Source organism: Mus musculus, chromosome 5, assembly GCF_000001635.26.
Source record: "Mus musculus strain C57BL/6J chromosome 5, GRCm38.p6 C57BL/6J".
NCBI classification, from domain to species: Eukaryota; Metazoa; Chordata; class Mammalia; order Rodentia; family Muridae; genus Mus; species Mus musculus.
Genome location: NC_000071.6, coordinates 29612150 through 29630379, shown reverse-complemented (window position 1 = coordinate 29630379; position 18230 = coordinate 29612150). Strand labels below are relative to the sequence as shown.

Here is an 18230-nt window from a genome sequence, read left to right as displayed (position 1 = left end):
AAAAAAGGGGAGTGGATGGGTAGGGAAGTGGGGGGGAGGGTATGGGGGACTTTTGGGATAGCATTCTAAATGTAATTGAGGAAAATACGTAATAATAAGAAATATTTAAAAAAAAAAAAGACAAAAAAAATGAGGTCAGCTGACCCTGGATTCAAACAAACAAAGGTCAGTCCTCAGGGAACTAGCAAGAGGGAACCTGTGATTCACAGGGTGCTGACACATACACTTAATCCCAGCACTAGAGAGACAGAGGCAGGTGGATCTGTTAGTTCAAGACCAGATTGGTCTACAGAGTTCCAAGACAGCTAGGGCAACACAAAGAAATTCTGTTTTGAAAAATCAAAGGGGCGGAAAACACAACAAAACAAAACAGCCCAGCCCAGAAGGCAGGGACTGAGGAATGGAGAGACAGCACAACAATTAAGACTGACTCCCTTTTCTTGTAAAGGATCCAAATCCAGTCCCAGCACTCGTATCAAGCGGCTCACAAACACTTGTGATTCTAGTCCAGGGGATCAACACCCTCTCTTCTGTTCTCTAGGGGTAGCAGCTACACACAACACATTACATATGAATTACACATTACACACACACAAAACCTCCTTGCCCCCACAATACAGTATAAATTGGGTAAATTTGTTTTCTATTTTTTTCTTTTTTCAAACAAGGTCTCATATAGCTCTATATCCTCCTGCCTAAGTACCAATGATTACAGGCCTGCCCCACCACATTTTGAAATTCTTTTGTTTAATAGCACTTTCTTTAGATTTATTTTATGTGTATTAGTGTTTTGGCTGAATGCATGCATGTGCACCATGCATGTATCTGGTATCCTTGGAGGTCAGAAGACAGCACATGATCTCCTGAAATTGGAGTTATAGATGGCTGTGAGTCCATGTGGGACTTAGAAACTGAACCTGGATCCTTTGCAAGAGGAACAGTATTCGTACCAGCAAGCATCTCTTTAGCCCCTTGCCTGGAATTTTTAAGGAAGAATTCTGGCAGTGCATAGCTCACATGGACTGTAAAGAGGCTCACTCTGTTACTATGTGGAATTAGTTTTTCTGAGAAATACCACATGAGCAGCACATCTCTATTTTCCCCACATACCTTGCCTATGCCTCTACAGTCTCTTAACAAAGAAAGAAACACAAAGAAACCCTGTTTTGAAACAGGGTTTCTCAAATTGGCCATTCTCCTCAACTGCAACATCAAAGCTATGTGTATCCTTTGAATGTTCTTAAAGCACTAGCTCTGTTTTGGCTATGCCATGAGCTCTTTTGGAAGAGTGCCCACAATTACCTAGGGTCCTGGGAGTGTTCAGTAATTGATCTGAAATTAAAAGTCATTGGTAAGATTAAAGAAATCTAGCAGTACTATCTAAAAAAAAAGCTCTCCTTTCTACACTACATACTTTGTAGAGCTGGCAAGATTAATCAGTGAGTAAAGATGCTTATTATTACCAAGATTGACAGGAGTTAAATTCCCAAGGATTCACACCATAGAAGCAGAGAACTGTGTCACCAAGCAAAAACTGGGAAGGTTGAATGGATTCAGAAACTTGGGTAAATTCTCCTATCTGAGAACAGTAGGCGTTTCATCTACTACCAGGTTGTTGCCCTGAAGCACGTGATCATGACACTCCACATGAGGATCAGGAAGTCAGGTAGCACAGATTACAAAGTTCCTCATGCTAACGAGGTATCTGGATGGGCTGGCCTCTAGAATTTAGCCAATAAGTGTCCCTTCTCGGACATTCCTTCCTACAAAAGGTATTTAATTAATCTCTGGTCTACCCTGGGTAAGTCGTATACAACTACTTTCTACTACTAATAAACACTTTGGACAAGTAAGGACTCTATCTCATCAAGAACTGATGTGGGGGAAAGCCTTCATCATACAGAACCATGTCACTTAAAACTCCCACACTCAAGCCGGGCGGTGGTGGCGAGCGCCTTTAATCCCAGTACTCAGGAGGCAGAGGCAGGTGGATTTCTGAGTTCGAGGCCAGCCTGGTCTACAGAGTGAGTTCCAGGACAGCCAGGGCTACACAGAGAAACCCTGTCTCAAAAAAAAAAACAAAAACAAAAACAAAAACAAAACAAAACCTCCCACACTCTGAACACTCAACCCTGAGCTAAGGCAGAGTCTGGGCCCTAGGCTCAACACCAGCCCACTGCCCAGTCCTGACTCCTCATGGCTCCCAGCAGCATCTGGGTGTTCAGGAGGTTGGGAACCCCAGCTTGCCTTCCTGTTTCTCACCCAGGCTGGGGCCCCCATCTTGGGCTATGTTTGTAGCCTAAAACCTCCCAAGCTGTGTTCACACACACCAATTGCAGTGAGGCAGAACACGGACCCACAGAGAACCAACTCCCACAAGTTGTACTATTACCTTCATACATGCGCTGTTGTATGTACCCCCCCAAATATGTGTAAACATATCATTTATAAAATCTTCAAGTGCCAATTTCACATAAATATGAATCAACTTTAAAAAAAATATAAGCAGGTGGCTGGAGAGATAGCTCAGCAGTTAGGAGTGCATACTGCTCTTCCAGAGGACCTGAGTTTAGTCCCTATCATCAACACTGTGGGTTCCTCACAGGTACCTATTACTCCAGTGCCAAGGGATCTAATGCCTTCTTCTCAATTTCTGATGTAACTTGCACTCATGTGCACATACCTACAGACACATAATTAAAAACAATAAAATCTTGGAAAAAAGTAAGTAGTATAAGTCTGTCCAAAATTTTAGGAGGTAAAATGATCTTTTAAAAGCATATACAATTTATGTACAATCCAAATACACCAGGCAATCTGTATTCTCATCTGGCACAAGTATTGTTAATACTCGTAGACGCTAACCAACATTTTCCCTCCATGTGAACTATTTTTCTTCTCAAAGAAAAATATAAAATTTAACAAACCATGGAAATATGATTGGATTCACTCTCACATTACTTTTGTCCACACACTCAGCAATGAAATGCCAACCATGATGCAAACTTTAGCAAAAAGGATGGACAAGTCTGCATAGGTAGCCCACAGAAAACACACAACTTTACTCAAGATGATGAAGGTAAGAACAACTGGAGAGATGGCTTTAAACTATCATCTTTAAACAGATGCCCAGTGCAAAATTCACAAGATAGTTTTTCTTTCTAATTACTCAATCAAAATTTCTGGAAAACTGTACCAAATAGAAAGACTCTAAGACTCTTAGATGTAAGTTGTAACAAAGTTATAGGTATACCCATCTTAGGAAACTTTGAACAAAGGTTATAAAAACTTGCCCAAAGTGAGTTTTCTACAGATTCAAGCTTGTGGTTCCCAGCCTCTACAACACATGGAGATCACCTGGGAGGGTAACAAATATCCACATAGGGGGCATCACCACTCACACCTCAGTCCAGAATGGTTTAAGTGGAGCTAGCAAACTGCCACTCTGAACTGTTACAGAGAGGAGTCTGAAGGACTTGAGAACCAATGTGATTTATAAGAAATAAAAGCAAAGAAGCATACTTTAGAATGACCAGCTGCACCTGTAACACAGTATTAGCAGCTTTTATAAATACGACATATATATGCTTGATGTATTAACTGCTGCCCCTCATCCTAAATCAGTGATTTACAATAAATGTTCAGAATAAAAATAACTCAGTCCTTGGAAATGAACACAGTAATTATGCAAGCATTCACATTCACATGCAGCACAGTAATACCTTACAAACTGGTTTCCTTCAACCCCAATATTAAAATTAAAAAGTTAGTCACTAGAAACATACAGATTTCTTATGGAAGTCCCAGCTGACAAGTGCCCAGTTACAGATTATACATTAATACAGACTATTTTTTACAAGATCCTTATGTTTATAGAGTTCTGGTTTTGATGATGACAGGAAATCCTGCTGACAGATTGAGAAGCTCAGGGGAATGTCCTACTAGCTATCATAACATAACTAGATATAATACTATCATGTTGTAAATCCATCTGTAAACTGAATGACAACACTTGGATGGAGATGACTGGTATACATACAGCCTATTTTGAAAAGCAACTGCAAGATAAAAGTATAATAATTAAAACCAAACAACATAGCTATTTTTTTCTTCCCTGACACTAAGGATTTAATCTAAAGCCTCATGTTTTCTGGATAGGGGTTTAACCACTGAAATATATTCCCATTTTTATTTTGAAACAGAGTCTCACTCACTAAGTTGTCTAAGTGGACCTTACCCCCCCCACTGGAGCCCAGGAAGCCACAAACTTGCAGTCCTGCCTAGTGCCCGAGATTCCCCAGTCTATGCTGGCTGGTCTAGCAACAGGCACAAGCAGCAGCACACACGTCTAGATACTGAAAGGGGCAAATGTACAAGGTGGTAAATACATGAAAGGAGAACTTTTTAAAGCCTTGATTTCAAATGACGAACACATTCAAAGGTGTAAAGAACACACAGCCTCACAGGGCATTTTTCCCGATGCTGTAAAAGTTGCCCGTCTGGAGGCCACCACAGCTGCACTTCCTGTGGCCACAGATAGTCATGAAAACCAAGCCTTGGAGAATGGGCTCGAGTGATAAAGAACAACTCACACCCACCGCCCGAACTCCTCAGTGGGGAAACCCATGGACCGTGCCCGGGGCCCTTAGGTAACTATGAAAACCAGGCCATAGAGAGCATGCGTGTGCATGCAAGTGTTCAAGAAAGGCATGAAATAATGTGTGGAACGCCCTAGCTGTAATAGGCTGAATTTAGCTTAAAAACTCCAGTCTGGTACAGCAAAATCACTCACCTTCCGAGGGCCCAGCAGAGAAAACTTCTTGCTGAGAAATAATCTGCTTGGACCCCAAGCGGATGCTCAGGCGGACACGCGCCTCTTAGACAACAAAGCCTGCACTGCCCGCTCAGCTCCAGAGGTTCCGAAAGCATGGAACATCGAGCTGCATTTACCAGCTTGCTGCCGGGAGCTAGGCTATGCCCTCCAGGCTGGAAAGGTTAGTAAAGAGCGGGTGTGAGAATGAAAGAACAAACGAACCAGTGTGGGCCTGTTTTACCATTTATTTGCCTTTTGCTGTTTATGAATAAATAAAAGTACTAGAACCTTGGTTTCGAGGAATTTGCTTTATGCCACGTTTTACGGCAGTGGCAGTTCAGTGACAAAAGGAATGTGAGAAAACTAGTGGCATGCTGTTACAGGAGCACCACCTGACACAAGAGACTCTCTTACAGGAAATGGAACGAACACAATGAGTTTACTGCAAGCCCTCATTACACAATGATACTGCCCAGGCCCAGTCTCAGTTCTCTGCCATTCCCTAGCACTGGGCAGCCAGCATTGAGTTACTTAAGGAATCAGTAGTTAAGGCTTGAAATGCTGCTCTGAGTACACGCAATCCCATTTTACATACCTCTCAGTTATCACTTGTTAAACATAATGCATTTTGAAGGACAGGATTTTCTTCAATGTTTTAAATACTACAAAATGGTTTTCCTTAAGTATTCATTTCAACTAGCCACAAAAAAGTAAAACAATGCAAAACCACCCAGCCCATCTCAAGAATAAGGATAGGCAAGAACAGATCTTCAAAAATAGAACACAGGTCCATCACTCAAGAGACTCCTGTGAAAATGTACATCAGGATCCTCGCCAGGACACTGGCTGCATCCATTCACTCTGTTCAAAAGTTGGGTTGTTGCACCTCACCTCACAGATCCGGAGCAGCCATGCTAGCAAAGCTATCACCATCCTCTGAATAGATATCTATTACACTCTGCCTTGGAAGAAGAAAAGCCCAAATTCTTACTTAACAAATGTGAAATGTCCAGGTTACTACAAGACTATTAGTTTTCAGCCAGGCTCAGACACAAGCTGAAAACTAAACTCTGTATAGGCTGTTTAACAGTTGTGCTAGCCCATAGGAGAAAGCTGTTCATTTAGAAGAAAGCAACATTAATTTATTTAAGTTCTTGAACTTATTTTTCACAGAAAGCCTTATCTAGTTCAGTTACTCTACCAAGACAACATAATTATGTTTGATTTTAAAAAGTATAAAGCAACAATCTCCAATTTTGGAATGCGTTTTTCAATAAAATTTTAATTATGGGGAAAAAAAAGTTGGGCTGTTGGTTGTCTTTTTTTCTTCAGAGCTGGGTACAGAACCCATCTGCTTGGCAAATGTTTTACTTACTACTAAGCCACATTTTCATACCTGGGTAGCTTTTTAATAATGTTTTTGAAATAAATAAATAAATAGTAACTATAAATAAAATTGGGTTTTATGATACGTTCATATATACAGTGTGTTTTAAGCACATTCATCTCCTCCTTAATCTTTCCTACCCCTACCCAGTTTCCTTTCCTCATTCTCTGCTTTCATGTCTTGTGAGTGTGTGTGTGTGTGTGTGTGTGTGTGTGTGTGTGTCCAGTAAGATTTGTTACAGTTGCTAACAGGAGCACAGATGAGAGGTTACAAAATCACGAGCACCTTACCAGGGGCTATAATACTCAGGGAATGTCCCCCTCTTTCATGAATTGCCTATGTTAAATCTTATTTCAGGAGACCTTCCCACTTCAATGATAGGCTACTGAAGGACCTAATATTGTGAAGACAAGCATAGCTGATGTGAGTTCAAGAGTGCAGCAGCCAGGGCTGGAGAGATGGCTCAGCAGATGAGAGCAGACTGCTCTTCCAGAGGTCCTGAGGTCAATTCCCAGCAACCACATGGTGGTTCACAATCATCTGTAATAGAATCTGATGCGCTCTTCTGGTGTGCCTGAAGACAGCTACAGTGTACTCATATGCATAAAATAAATAATTCTTTAAACAAAATCAGCATTCCACACCTATTCCCTTCCTCTAATTCTTACATTCTTCTACTATGTTCCACAGCCTTGGATATTGTAGTGGTCTGAATGAAAATGGCCCCCATAGACCCAAAGGGAGTGGCACTATTAGGAGGTATTGCTGGAGTATATGTGGCTTTGTTGGAGGAAGTGTGTCACTGAGGTTAGGCTTTGAAGTTTCAAATATTCAAGCCAGGCCCAGTGGCATGCTCTCTTCTTGCTGCCTTCAGATGTGAATGTAGAACTCCTAGCTACTTCTCCAGCACCATGTCTGCCTGCATGCCTTGACAATAATGGACTAATATTCTAAACTGTTAAGTCAGCCCGCTATTAAATGTTTTCCTTTGTAAGAGTTGCAATAGAAACCCTAAGACAGGTATGGATGTCCCATTTATGGGTCATTTATTCTTAGTAATTTGGCCAGTTATCAGTCTCTGAACTAACTGCTGATCACTGCAAAGAGAAGCTTTCTGACCAAAGTTGACAACAGCACTATTCTATATAGGCTTGTATTTAGAAAGTAATGTGATATGGACATCATGTTCAGTTAGCAAAGAGCAGTAGCTTCCCCACTATGGCACAGAACCTTCCTAGATATGGCCTTCTGACTGGGTCTATAGTATGAGGGCTAGTCAGCAGAGAGGAAGCTAAAAGTCAAGTTTCAACTTTGCTTTTCTGTCCCATGACCAAATTAGCCTTAGGTTTTAAAAGAATCCATACAGATCCCAGGTCGGTCTGAAACTTATGATCTTCCTGCCTCAATCTCCCAAGTATTGGGATGTACCAGGTTCATCACCACAACCAGAACATTTTTTCTTTCAAATGGAAAATATAAAGCAACAGTCAAAAGGACAAGAATCATCTACAGTAGTGCGCTCTACTCTCTATGTGGCGCTGCATATGCTGGGTCTGCTTTCCTGACACACCGCTTTTGCTAAGGCCATTAAATGTGGTCGCCAGATACAAAGACATAGCAAGCAGGATTTCCTGCTTCTCCATGGGGTTAACATGATTATAGCCATAAATGACACTTCAAAAAGAGGTTTATAAAGTTGACATATGCATTACATGTTTTAACAGTGTTGATGCAGAGTTCAGGAACAGATCTTAATTCCTAAGGTGACAAGTAAAGAAGACTTTAAGCAATTAGATTCTATGTTCTGTGAACAGTTAACAAAGCCTCTCAATTCAAGATTGTCTTTAACTGAAAAATGAAAATGGTCTGCTCTGAAGTAGAGAGCCTAGTCTCAGCGTTTGCAATTCTGTCAGTTAACAAAAAGCAAGAAATTAATGGCAAATGCTTTTACCTCCTTGGGTTGGTTTTACTGTCAATGTTTCAAATTTAATCTGGTACTGTAGTACACATAAACGGTGCAGACATTGTACAGGGACAACAGTTAACATCTCCCATACAGAATCACTACCATATGAACAGACAGGCAATGCTTAATTACTTTTAGGGAAACGGTACTTGATATAAATGTCACTTTCTCCTATAAGAAAAGCTAGCAGCAGCTGATCATCACTCATGGGTAATACTAGTTTGTATTATTTCTAGACTCTATGCATGGCAGGTGATATAAAATTGGTTGGGCATATGTTCTTTAAACAATTATATTCTAAGGTTAAAGGTCTTTGTTAAAACACAATTTCAAATCTAAACATATCAAAAAAAAAAAAAGAAAGAAAGAAAGAAAGAAAGAAAAAAAAAAAGAGCAAACTGTTAGGATTTTAGATATAGTTCAGTGGTAGACTGCTTACCTAGCATGTACAAAGCTCTGGGTTCAATCTCTCTCTTTCACGTCCATATACATATACATCAAGAGAGCAAGAGTCATCTACCATAGCACACACTACTCTGCATGTGGCGATGCATATAAATGGGCCTGCCCCCCTGACATACTGTCTTTGCTAGGGCCCATTAAATGTGGTAGCCAGACACAAGCAGGATTTCCGACCTCTTTCCCAGGAAGGTACTTGAGACAGGGTCTTGTTAATTCACCTTCAACTCACTAGAGCTCAGGCTGGTTCCATGCTTGTAAACCATTCTGCCTCAGCAACCTGAGAGATCACTAGTGTGCATTATTTCATTTGGCTCCACAAAAGTCTTTATTTTAATGTTTAAGCAAAATAAAATAGGTCAGGGTTAAAAAAACAAAAAACAAACAAAAAAACCCCACCTCATGTAGCATTATTAAATTCAGCTATTCCTAAGCCCCAAATACTGTCATACAAAATTATAAAACATCCAGTAGGAACTATATAAGTGACTTTATCTTCTAGTGTACACAAAACCTGGTGTCTCGCATTAAGGGAAATGTTACTAGCAAAGATCTCAGAGCTTAATTACACATAGACAAAAAAGCATATATGCTACCATCTGGTTCAAATCTAAGAACACTCACACAAGCATTCCAAGTCTGAAGTAGGTGAGATAGTTTATTCTAGATACCTAGAAAAGGTGCAAAATAGCCCATCTTCAAGGAAGGGCTTAGCAGGCAACTTTTAAGGTATACTTAGAAATAGAGAGAAAAAGGTGATTAAAATAAATTGTGCAAACATGTATTACACCAATCTGCACAAATTATGAATTCAATGATGCATTAGGCCTGTATTCATGCAATCAAAACATTATCAGTTACTTTCACTGCTGCTAATGCTTATGCTTCTAAGTGAAATGTGTTGTAAAATCAGGCAGAATGGGCTGCAGAGAGACTCTCATGGACTTGTAGGATGAATAAGCAGTCCTTAATTAGCCCATCAGGTTAAGTGCAAGCATTAATGGGTCTTTCCTAAAGTCTAGCTTGACATCTTTCTCCAAACATGGCCAAGAAGAAAGTTCCATTAGCAATATTAATACAAGCTTAGTTGATCATTTTCATTCAATTAACTTCTTTCAATTAAACAGATAGCTTGACAAAAGCAGTGATAAAAGACCTGAAGGGACAGCTGATGACTCTCATGGAACATTAGTGTTTGAGAGGTCACTGGTATTAAACGGCCTGTAAATCTAGCATTCAATTTGGAAGATGCATTTCTTCTGCTCTCCTTTAACGAGTAATTTTAGCTGACTAGATGTGTTTGCAGCAGAAATTGCATGGGGGTCAGAGTCAAGCACCTTTTCCTGCTTTTTTTTTTTCCTTTTTTAACCCTGTCATTCACTCCTCCCAGCATTCCAGCCATGGTACCCCATAACTTCTTTTTTTCCATGGTTAAAAATGAATTCATTCTGGAGTAATTTATATACAGTATGCATCAAAAACTGACTCATTCTACCTTTTTGATTCCATCTTAAAGATTAAAAATAATTTTTACCAAGAAAAAAATCTTTTAATGAAAAATGAAAACATTTAAAATATTCTATTACTTTTTTTTAGCTTGTCGAGGATAGCCTTAAGACATTTTACACACATACTCACTGTGAAAGCAAGGGTTTATTTTTTACTTTCTGCTGCAGCACTTATGTCAAAGTCAGAAGACTTTTGCGAGGCAGTTCTCCCTTTTCACTGTATATAATACAGCACTCGGCTCAGGGCTCCAGATTTGGTAGAAAGAACTTCTATTTACTGAGCCATTTCATCAGCACAAAAGCAATACTTTTAAAATGAAACAGATATAATATAAAGATAAGGCTTTTCTTAGAAGTTTTGTAAATTAAAATTATGGCTGAAACTAACCTCCAAATTTCTCCTAAAAGAAACTAAACAAAACCAAGTCTGCGCTGGATACATTCTGACATGCCACATACCTTGAACAGCTGAACCCATCGCTTCTGTTCCATTTGTATGCACTGCTGCATCTCAGAATTAGTAGTGACCCCAATACTCTGAAATGCGGTGACATATTCTTCCCGAACTTCTGGCTTTGTTTCCGGGTATGCTAGCTTGATGATCCCCAAGCAGGCATCTCGAAGGCATCGTGACAGCAGGATTAACTCCTCCAGAGTGAAAGGCATCATGGATGATTGTCTCTGACCTACAACTAAAACAACCAATTTTCAACCATTTTTTTCCCCCAAATCAACATACACAGAAAAACTTAAGAAAAAAAAAAAAGGGTGGTGGTGGTGGGTCCTCGAGAGCCTTTCAATTACCCTTAAAAGCTGATAGGCCATAAGGCCAGCAGCAAACCCATTTTTCAAAATTCTTACCTTCTATGGGGTCACCAAAAAATTCATTGTCATGTATGGAGATCAGCGAATGACTGAACAAGGAGCTGAAGAGGTAAAAGAGTGGGATGATTCGACTAGAATCTTCAAAAGACATGGGCGAACCCCGCGATATCAACTGAAGCAATGGCACCATAGATCTGAGGAAGGGGCAGGGAAAAATCAAAATAGTTATCTTAAGGTGAGGCTTAGGAATTAAGACATCAGATAAGGCCGGGCGTGGTGGTGCACGCCTTTAGTCCCAGCACTTGGAAGGCAGAGGCAGGCAAATTTCTGAGTTCAAATTCAAGGCCAGCCTGGTCTACAAAGTGAGGTCCAGGACAGCCAGGGCTACACAGAAAACAAACCAAAAAAAAAGAACAAAAACAAAAAAACCAAACCAAAAAAAAAAAAAAAGAGACATCAGATAATATACTTAGTGAAAACAAATTTATATTAACAAACTACTTAAAAAGAAATCAGGGCTTACAAATACCAAATGGCACCCAATGCAGCTTATTTCATTTTCTCATTCCTGGTGGAGTGTTATTACCATGTTTATTGACCTGGTTTTATCAATAAATTTGTTAAAAAAAAAAAAAAGGAAATGTTGACCTGTAGATAACACAGGTCAGTAACTGGCACCACAGAAGTCAAGAGAGCCCACCAGACCAACCTTTTTGATGTTTCCTGTTCCTGCCATCTGTGGCAATCAATAGGCAGTTACTGAGAGTGGACATAGTATCAAGCCAAAGCCCTGGAGTTTTAGATGAAAAATTATCCCCTCTCCTTGGACTTCCATTTTACAGAGGCCAACAAATATGGCAGGACAGAACATTTTACCTAGCCCTGCTTTCAGGTAGGTTTTTTTTTTTTTTTTTTTTTTTTTTTAAACTCTAGGTGATGTGCACCTTTTTTTTTTTTTTTTTAAGATTTATTTATTATATGTAAGTACACCGTTGCTGTTTTCAGACACACCAGAAGAGGGCACCAGATCTCGTGATCTCCTTTCGGGTGGTTGTGAGCCACCATGTGGTTGCTGGGATTTGAACTCAGGATCTTCAGAAGAGCAGTCAGTGCTCTTAACCACTGAGCCATCTCTCCAGCCCTCAGGTAGGTTTGTAACACCTCTATATTGCAGCCAAATTAGAACCTTCATCTTCCACTCCTCTTGGAGTCTTGTTTCTTCTGTCCATGTTTATAAGTGGCTCCCTTGCCTGCCACATAGATGGGTCTGTAGAAAACTTTATGTCTCTACTGTTTATCACAAGGTGTGAGTGGTTCCTTTCTTTTTCATGGAAGTCTGTTATATGAAACACATAGCTCTTTCCAAACAAGAAAAGAAAGCACGGTGTCCCCTCTACAATGAGACCTGCAGGTCACTTCATAGCTATCTGTTATACCCCTCTTGACTTTCTGTCAATCTTGTTTTGGAGACAAGGTAGCCCTGGCTGTCTTGGAACTTAAGAGATCTACCTACCTCTGCTGGGATTAAAGGCCTGTACCACCACACCCAGCTCCCAAAAGTTTTATTTGGCGACAGGAGCAGGAGTGAAGCTGGAGAAACTAACACCATACATGCAGGAGCCTGCCTGTTCTTATCAGGGGGTGGGGGTACTGGGGTTTGGGTTGGTGAGTGAGGTAGATGCAGATGGGGCTCTGAATCTACCTGATGCTGCCTTCAGGAAAAGGTCTAGAATGAGAACAGGAACTCTATGCAGCTCACAACAATCTGTAACTTCACTCTCAGAGGATCCAATGCCCTCTTCCAGCCTCCTTAGTAGACAGAAATACTGTCCTACCTCACTACCAAAGCCAGGAAAGCTGAGAGCTGACTTAAGCATGTACAAGAGAGGCCTCGTCTCCTACTCAGTCCCATGAGAAGAGAACCCAGCATATTCTTTCTGACTGAGTCCTCACTGTGCTACCAGGCCACTTACAAAAATTTTCATGATACACACAAAAGTAATTAATTCACTGCCATATATTTTTATTGATATTAGTAAAGATGTGGTCCTAGCCCTTTAGATACCAGGCCTATCAATGCAGAGCCACAAAAACCATGTAAAACCAAAGAGCATATAGTATTTAAGGGAACAAGTGTTAACACAGTTGCTGAGTAGGCAGTGTTTTCTACATTTAAGCAGTGCTGAATCAGCACTGAAAAAAAAAAACAAAACAAAACAAATCACTCCTGCTCTGAATCCTGGTCCTTACATTACAATAACTCACTGCAAAATCATACAGGCAACAATTAATGCTGTTAACCAACATTAACTTTTTGTTCTCTCCTTAATTCCATGATGCGAGCAAAAAGAAGTTAATTATTCTGAGTTGAATGATGGAAAATAGAAGAGTGCACCAGTGTACCCTGCAGCCAGGGACAAATGAAACACAGGCCAGTGAGAAACACCAACTCAAACATCCTTCTGAAAACAAATCAATCTCAAGAGACTTGGAAGCAAATAAAAAGTGTACAATTTAATGTGATTGGACACCACCAAAAGCTGGTTAAATTACAGAAAAATCAATGGTACTTCACATGAACCCCTGACACCTCAGAATAAGGATTTGCACCTGTCTGGAGACTACACCCTCCTCTCATTGAAGAGTTTTCAGCTTTTCCTGCTTTCGCATTGGCTCCTGTTACAGACACCCTGAGGCCCTCAGTGCAGTGACCACAGTGGAATAGTACCTTTGGTAAATAGTTGCCTGTTTGCTGGTTGTCAGTTGTTTCAACTTTAGTAAGCCAGAAACTAAACTGTCTCGTTTCAACGGGAAATATCAGAAAGAACACACTTGGAATAAAAACATGGCTTGCAAAACATCTGCCCATGGGCTCAGCACTTGGGAGGCAAAGGCACGTGGATTTCTATGAATTCAAGGTCAGCCTTGTCTACAGAGTGTTCCAGGTCAGCTAGGGCCGTTACACAGAGAAACCTCATATAGAAACACAAAACAAAACAAACACACCAAAAACATCTGACCACCCCTAGATTTGTCGGCTTGGGATGAGGAACAGACTACATCTCAGTTGGGTCTGGAACCTCTTGGCTACCTGATGAGACAATGAGGCAGACTCCCAAGTCTGATGTAGGTTTCCCAGATGAGCTAGTCCTGCTGTGAAACTATCTTAAGACTAAATTTTCTGTCATTTTCAGAAAATCAGGTGTTTCATTTTTAATTTTGCTCCCGAAAGCAGTATGATAAAGTGTTAAGAGAGAATATATTAATACATTGTTTATGTTCCTGAAAGGAAGTTATTTAATAAACTAAACGAGCAACAAGAAATTCAAAATTCTCAACTGCCTTTTAAAAATTGCCTTAAAAAAACCTATATAACCGTATCCATTGTAAAATAGTATTAATAATTTAATGTAATTAACAGTATCATTTTTCTTTCACACATCATGACTCCATTTCCTCACCAAAAGACAAATGTCATAAACAAACAGCCAATTATCAAACAGACCAGTGTTTCTGTTGCTAAGCTGGTGTACTCATAGGTCAATGATAATTTCCTGTTCTAATGATCTCCAATCTCCTCTTGCCCTAAGCAAACAGTTGTTCATGAAAGTCAAGGTCATGTCAGAAGGATTAAAATGTACCAAAACTTCTTATTTTAAATTGTCTAAGTATGTCTCTAACCTAGGTGTTTCTAGTCTTTGTTGATTCCAGATGAGTCACTCAGCCTTCATGAATGTCACTAGCCACAGTAGGCTAAGAAAAACTCTCTTATTCACAAAAGAATCATTAAGATGAAATGAAAAACATAAAAGCATTAAAGGAAATTTCCCTACCATTAAGAGGAGGTTTTTCTGGATATAAGGGGTGCACACCCATAATCCAAGTACCCCAGAAGCTAATGCAGGACTTTAAAGTTATAATCTACTAGCCGCACAGTGGAACCCTGCTTGGTTTTTGCTTTATTTAAGAAAACAAAAACAAAAGACCAGGGGAGCAGGAATCGGCAAGATGGTTTAGCAGTTAGCAGCATTGGCTGCTCTTCCAAAGGACTGGGGGTTCAATATCCAGCACTCACAAGGCAGCTAACAACCATCAGCGTCAGGAGATTCAATACCCTCTTCTGACCTCTACAGGCATTAGTTACACAAGCAGTACACAAACATATATGCAGGCAAAGAAAAAACCCAGTGTCTGAAATTTTGAAAATAAACTCTTCAGATACAGCCAGTTTAGTAATGTTTACAGATAAGTAAAATTAGGTACTAATTTTTCTTTTTGGGGAGGGTGTATATGTGTGAATTAAGGCCATTCAGAATTCACCTTTCTACCATGACAGAACAAGTGTGAGCAGTAATTAATTAGAACCCCTTCTTTAGGAACACCGTCCATGCCCTTAGGCTCAATCTGTAAGCCTGTGCAGCACTCACCCTGTGATCATCTGTGTTGTCATTGAAGAGATGAGAAACCAAAGATGCCTCAAAAACCTGGCATTGAAGGCTAAACTGTAGAGAAGCCTGAAAAGAAGAAAAACAGGATGAGTAAGAAATTATTCACTCAAATCATTACTTAGAAAAAAACAAGGCTATACAACTATAAAGATACATGATTTAGAGAACTCAGATTAATACTACAAAAGCTCACATCTGACATAGGTCCCATTGGTATAAAAATAAAAACAAACAAAGAAAAAAAACTAAAAAGATCCGTGTACCTCAACTGCAGGAAGGCCTGGTTCTCATCTACTGCCCTGAGACTGAGTCCAAGATCTAGCAGCCCTGAGGATACATGGCTGCTTTCACTCAAGTGTAGGCTGCCCTCTCCACAATATGGCTTAAAATACAGTAATATTTTGAATCTCAGCAGTTGAGAAGAAACACCAAGTATTCAAGGCCAGTCATGGCTACATGAGACCTTGTCACAGAAACAAACAAACAAAACAAAAAACAACAACAAAAAAACCAAACCAAAAACAAACAAGAAAAATAAATTTTAAATCTAAAAATACAAATCCCATGTGAGATGAAACCAACAAAAAACACGGACTTATGATGATAGAAAAACATGTTGGTAAGACAGGAAATCAAATTATTTGAAACATGTTAGAACAAAGAAAATAACTGGGTTCAGTAAGCACAACAAAACAATGGTTTTTACAATGGAATTAAAGATACAATAGGAATGATGATGTGATAAAGATTTAAAGGCAGCACCATCAAAAGAAAAGAACGTTTACTTTAACTGTCAACACACTAATCTCATGTCCTTCCTATGGTTCCTATCATACACTGAGCCTGACATACAAAGCAAGAGGCAGAGAATCCAAATAACCATAAATCAGCGTGTGGCAGAGCAAGCCCAGGGTCAATGCTGCCTTGAATGTCTTAGAACGACACCACCTCTCCACAGACTTTTCAGATGCCTCTTGTTCCTCCTGTGGAAAAATTAGTAATGTGTACCACAATTTATGCTAGTGTTTTAATTTATAATTTTATTTTATTTAGTATTTTAATTATACAATAATTTATTAATTGACTAAATTTTGCAAAAGTGTTCATTTAAAAGTCCATAGGTGGGGTTGGAGAGATGGTTCAGTGGTTAAGTGCTTTACCATATATACCATGTACAGACATTCAGTCAAAAATAAAAATTTGAGACTGGCAAGATGGCTCAGTGGGTAAGAGAACTGACTCTCTTCCAGAGGTCCTGAATTCAATTCCCAGCAACCACATGGTAGCTCACAATTACCCGCAATGAGATCTAATGCTCTCTTCTGGTGTGTCAGAAGACAGTTACAGTGTACTCATATAAATAAAATAAATCTTACACACACACACACACACACACACACACACACACACACAGTGAAATCAGGGAAGAATATGGCCAGCCTGGTCTCCAAAGCAAGTTCTAGGACAACCAGGGCTCTGTTACACAGAGAAGCTCTGTCCTAAAAAACTAACCAAACAAAAAGAATTCATGATCTCCCTCAGCAGATGCCTGAGAATTAGGATATTAAACCTGTTCACCAACACTGAACAATCACAAAATCTTGAAGTGGCAAGGCTCTATTAAGATTATCTGGCACAATTGCCCTTCACAACCTGCTTGTATCAGAAAGAAAAATCTTACCCATCTCAGTATTATAAACTTATAAAGATTTCTGTCAAAGGTTCAAAATGAAATGGTATCTACACTTGACTAACTCCACATTGAGAACAACTGGGTGAGACTCAAAGTTACACTGGGATATTTTAAAGAATCCTATAGAAGCAGTGAAAAATATTAAAAATGTGTATGTTGCCAGGCATGGAGGTTCATTCATGCTTTTAATTCCAGAACTTGAGAGGGGGTCTCTGAAAGTTTGAGGACAGGCTGGTTTACACAGTTCTAGACCAGCTAGGGATACACAGTAATACACTGTCTCAAAACCAACAAACAAACACCCAACAAATTAAAAAAATCCTTGAGACCAATTAAGCCTTTAAGCACATTGTCTCTTAGTATTATTATCCTCAAAAGGCCACTTTAAAAGACTATACTAAATTAAAAAGATAAATTTAAAAAAGAGGTTGGGTATATGGTGGCTCATGCCTATAATTCTAACATTGGGGCAGAAGGCTTGACATCAAGTTTGATACCAGTCTAAGCTACACAGTGAGTTATAAGTCAGTCTGGGCTACAGTATGAGACTATGTTTCCAGAAAAGGAAATGAAAAAATTCATACTGTTGAAAATTAGAGCTAAATTAGGAATTAATCACACCTTGTATCTGAGATGTTACCATGCTTTCCAAAGGGCTAGTGAGATGACTCACTTGCCACTAAACCTGACAACCTGAGTTTAAACCCTAGGATCTACAAGCTGGAAAGAGAAATCTGACTCTTTGCTATAGGTTGTCTGTCTTTTTTCACAAGCACTATATTACCATACAAATGCCAGTATCCCCAAATAAATAACTAAGTAAACAAAAGGGGAAAAAAAATCCCACAAACTTTCTACATGAAAACATCCTAACGGGCATTATTTTTGTGTTTTATTTCTTTTCAATCAAAAATGATTCAATCAAGAATTTAAGAAATTGTAATTTTTAAAAGTACAGTAACTTTATGTTTTCAAAATGCATGTTTCATTTGAGTTTTATCTGAAAAGAAAAAAACAAAGTCAAAACAGAGATTAAACAAGGATTAAAGCATTACTTCACTTCACCCACTCAGAAATAATCAGAACTAACATCCTGCTCTGATAAATATGCTTATGTATACTTTTATACTA

At 39.4% G+C, this 18230-nt stretch overlaps 1 protein-coding gene across 1 annotated transcript in view; it reads right to left on the bottom strand.

The window, feature by feature from the left end:
• The window catches only part of Ube3c (ubiquitin protein ligase E3C), a 106836-nt gene that overhangs the window by 45698 nt on the left and 42908 nt on the right, over positions 1-18230 (bottom strand). Inside the window, exons 11-13 of the mRNA NM_133907.3 lie at positions 15386-15472; positions 10995-11152; positions 10593-10825 (exon numbers count right to left, since the gene is read on the bottom strand). Of these exons, the coding sequence (NP_598668.1) occupies positions 10593-10825; positions 10995-11152; positions 15386-15472 (478 nt within the window). The remainder of the gene's footprint in view (positions 1-10592; positions 10826-10994; positions 11153-15385; positions 15473-18230) is intronic.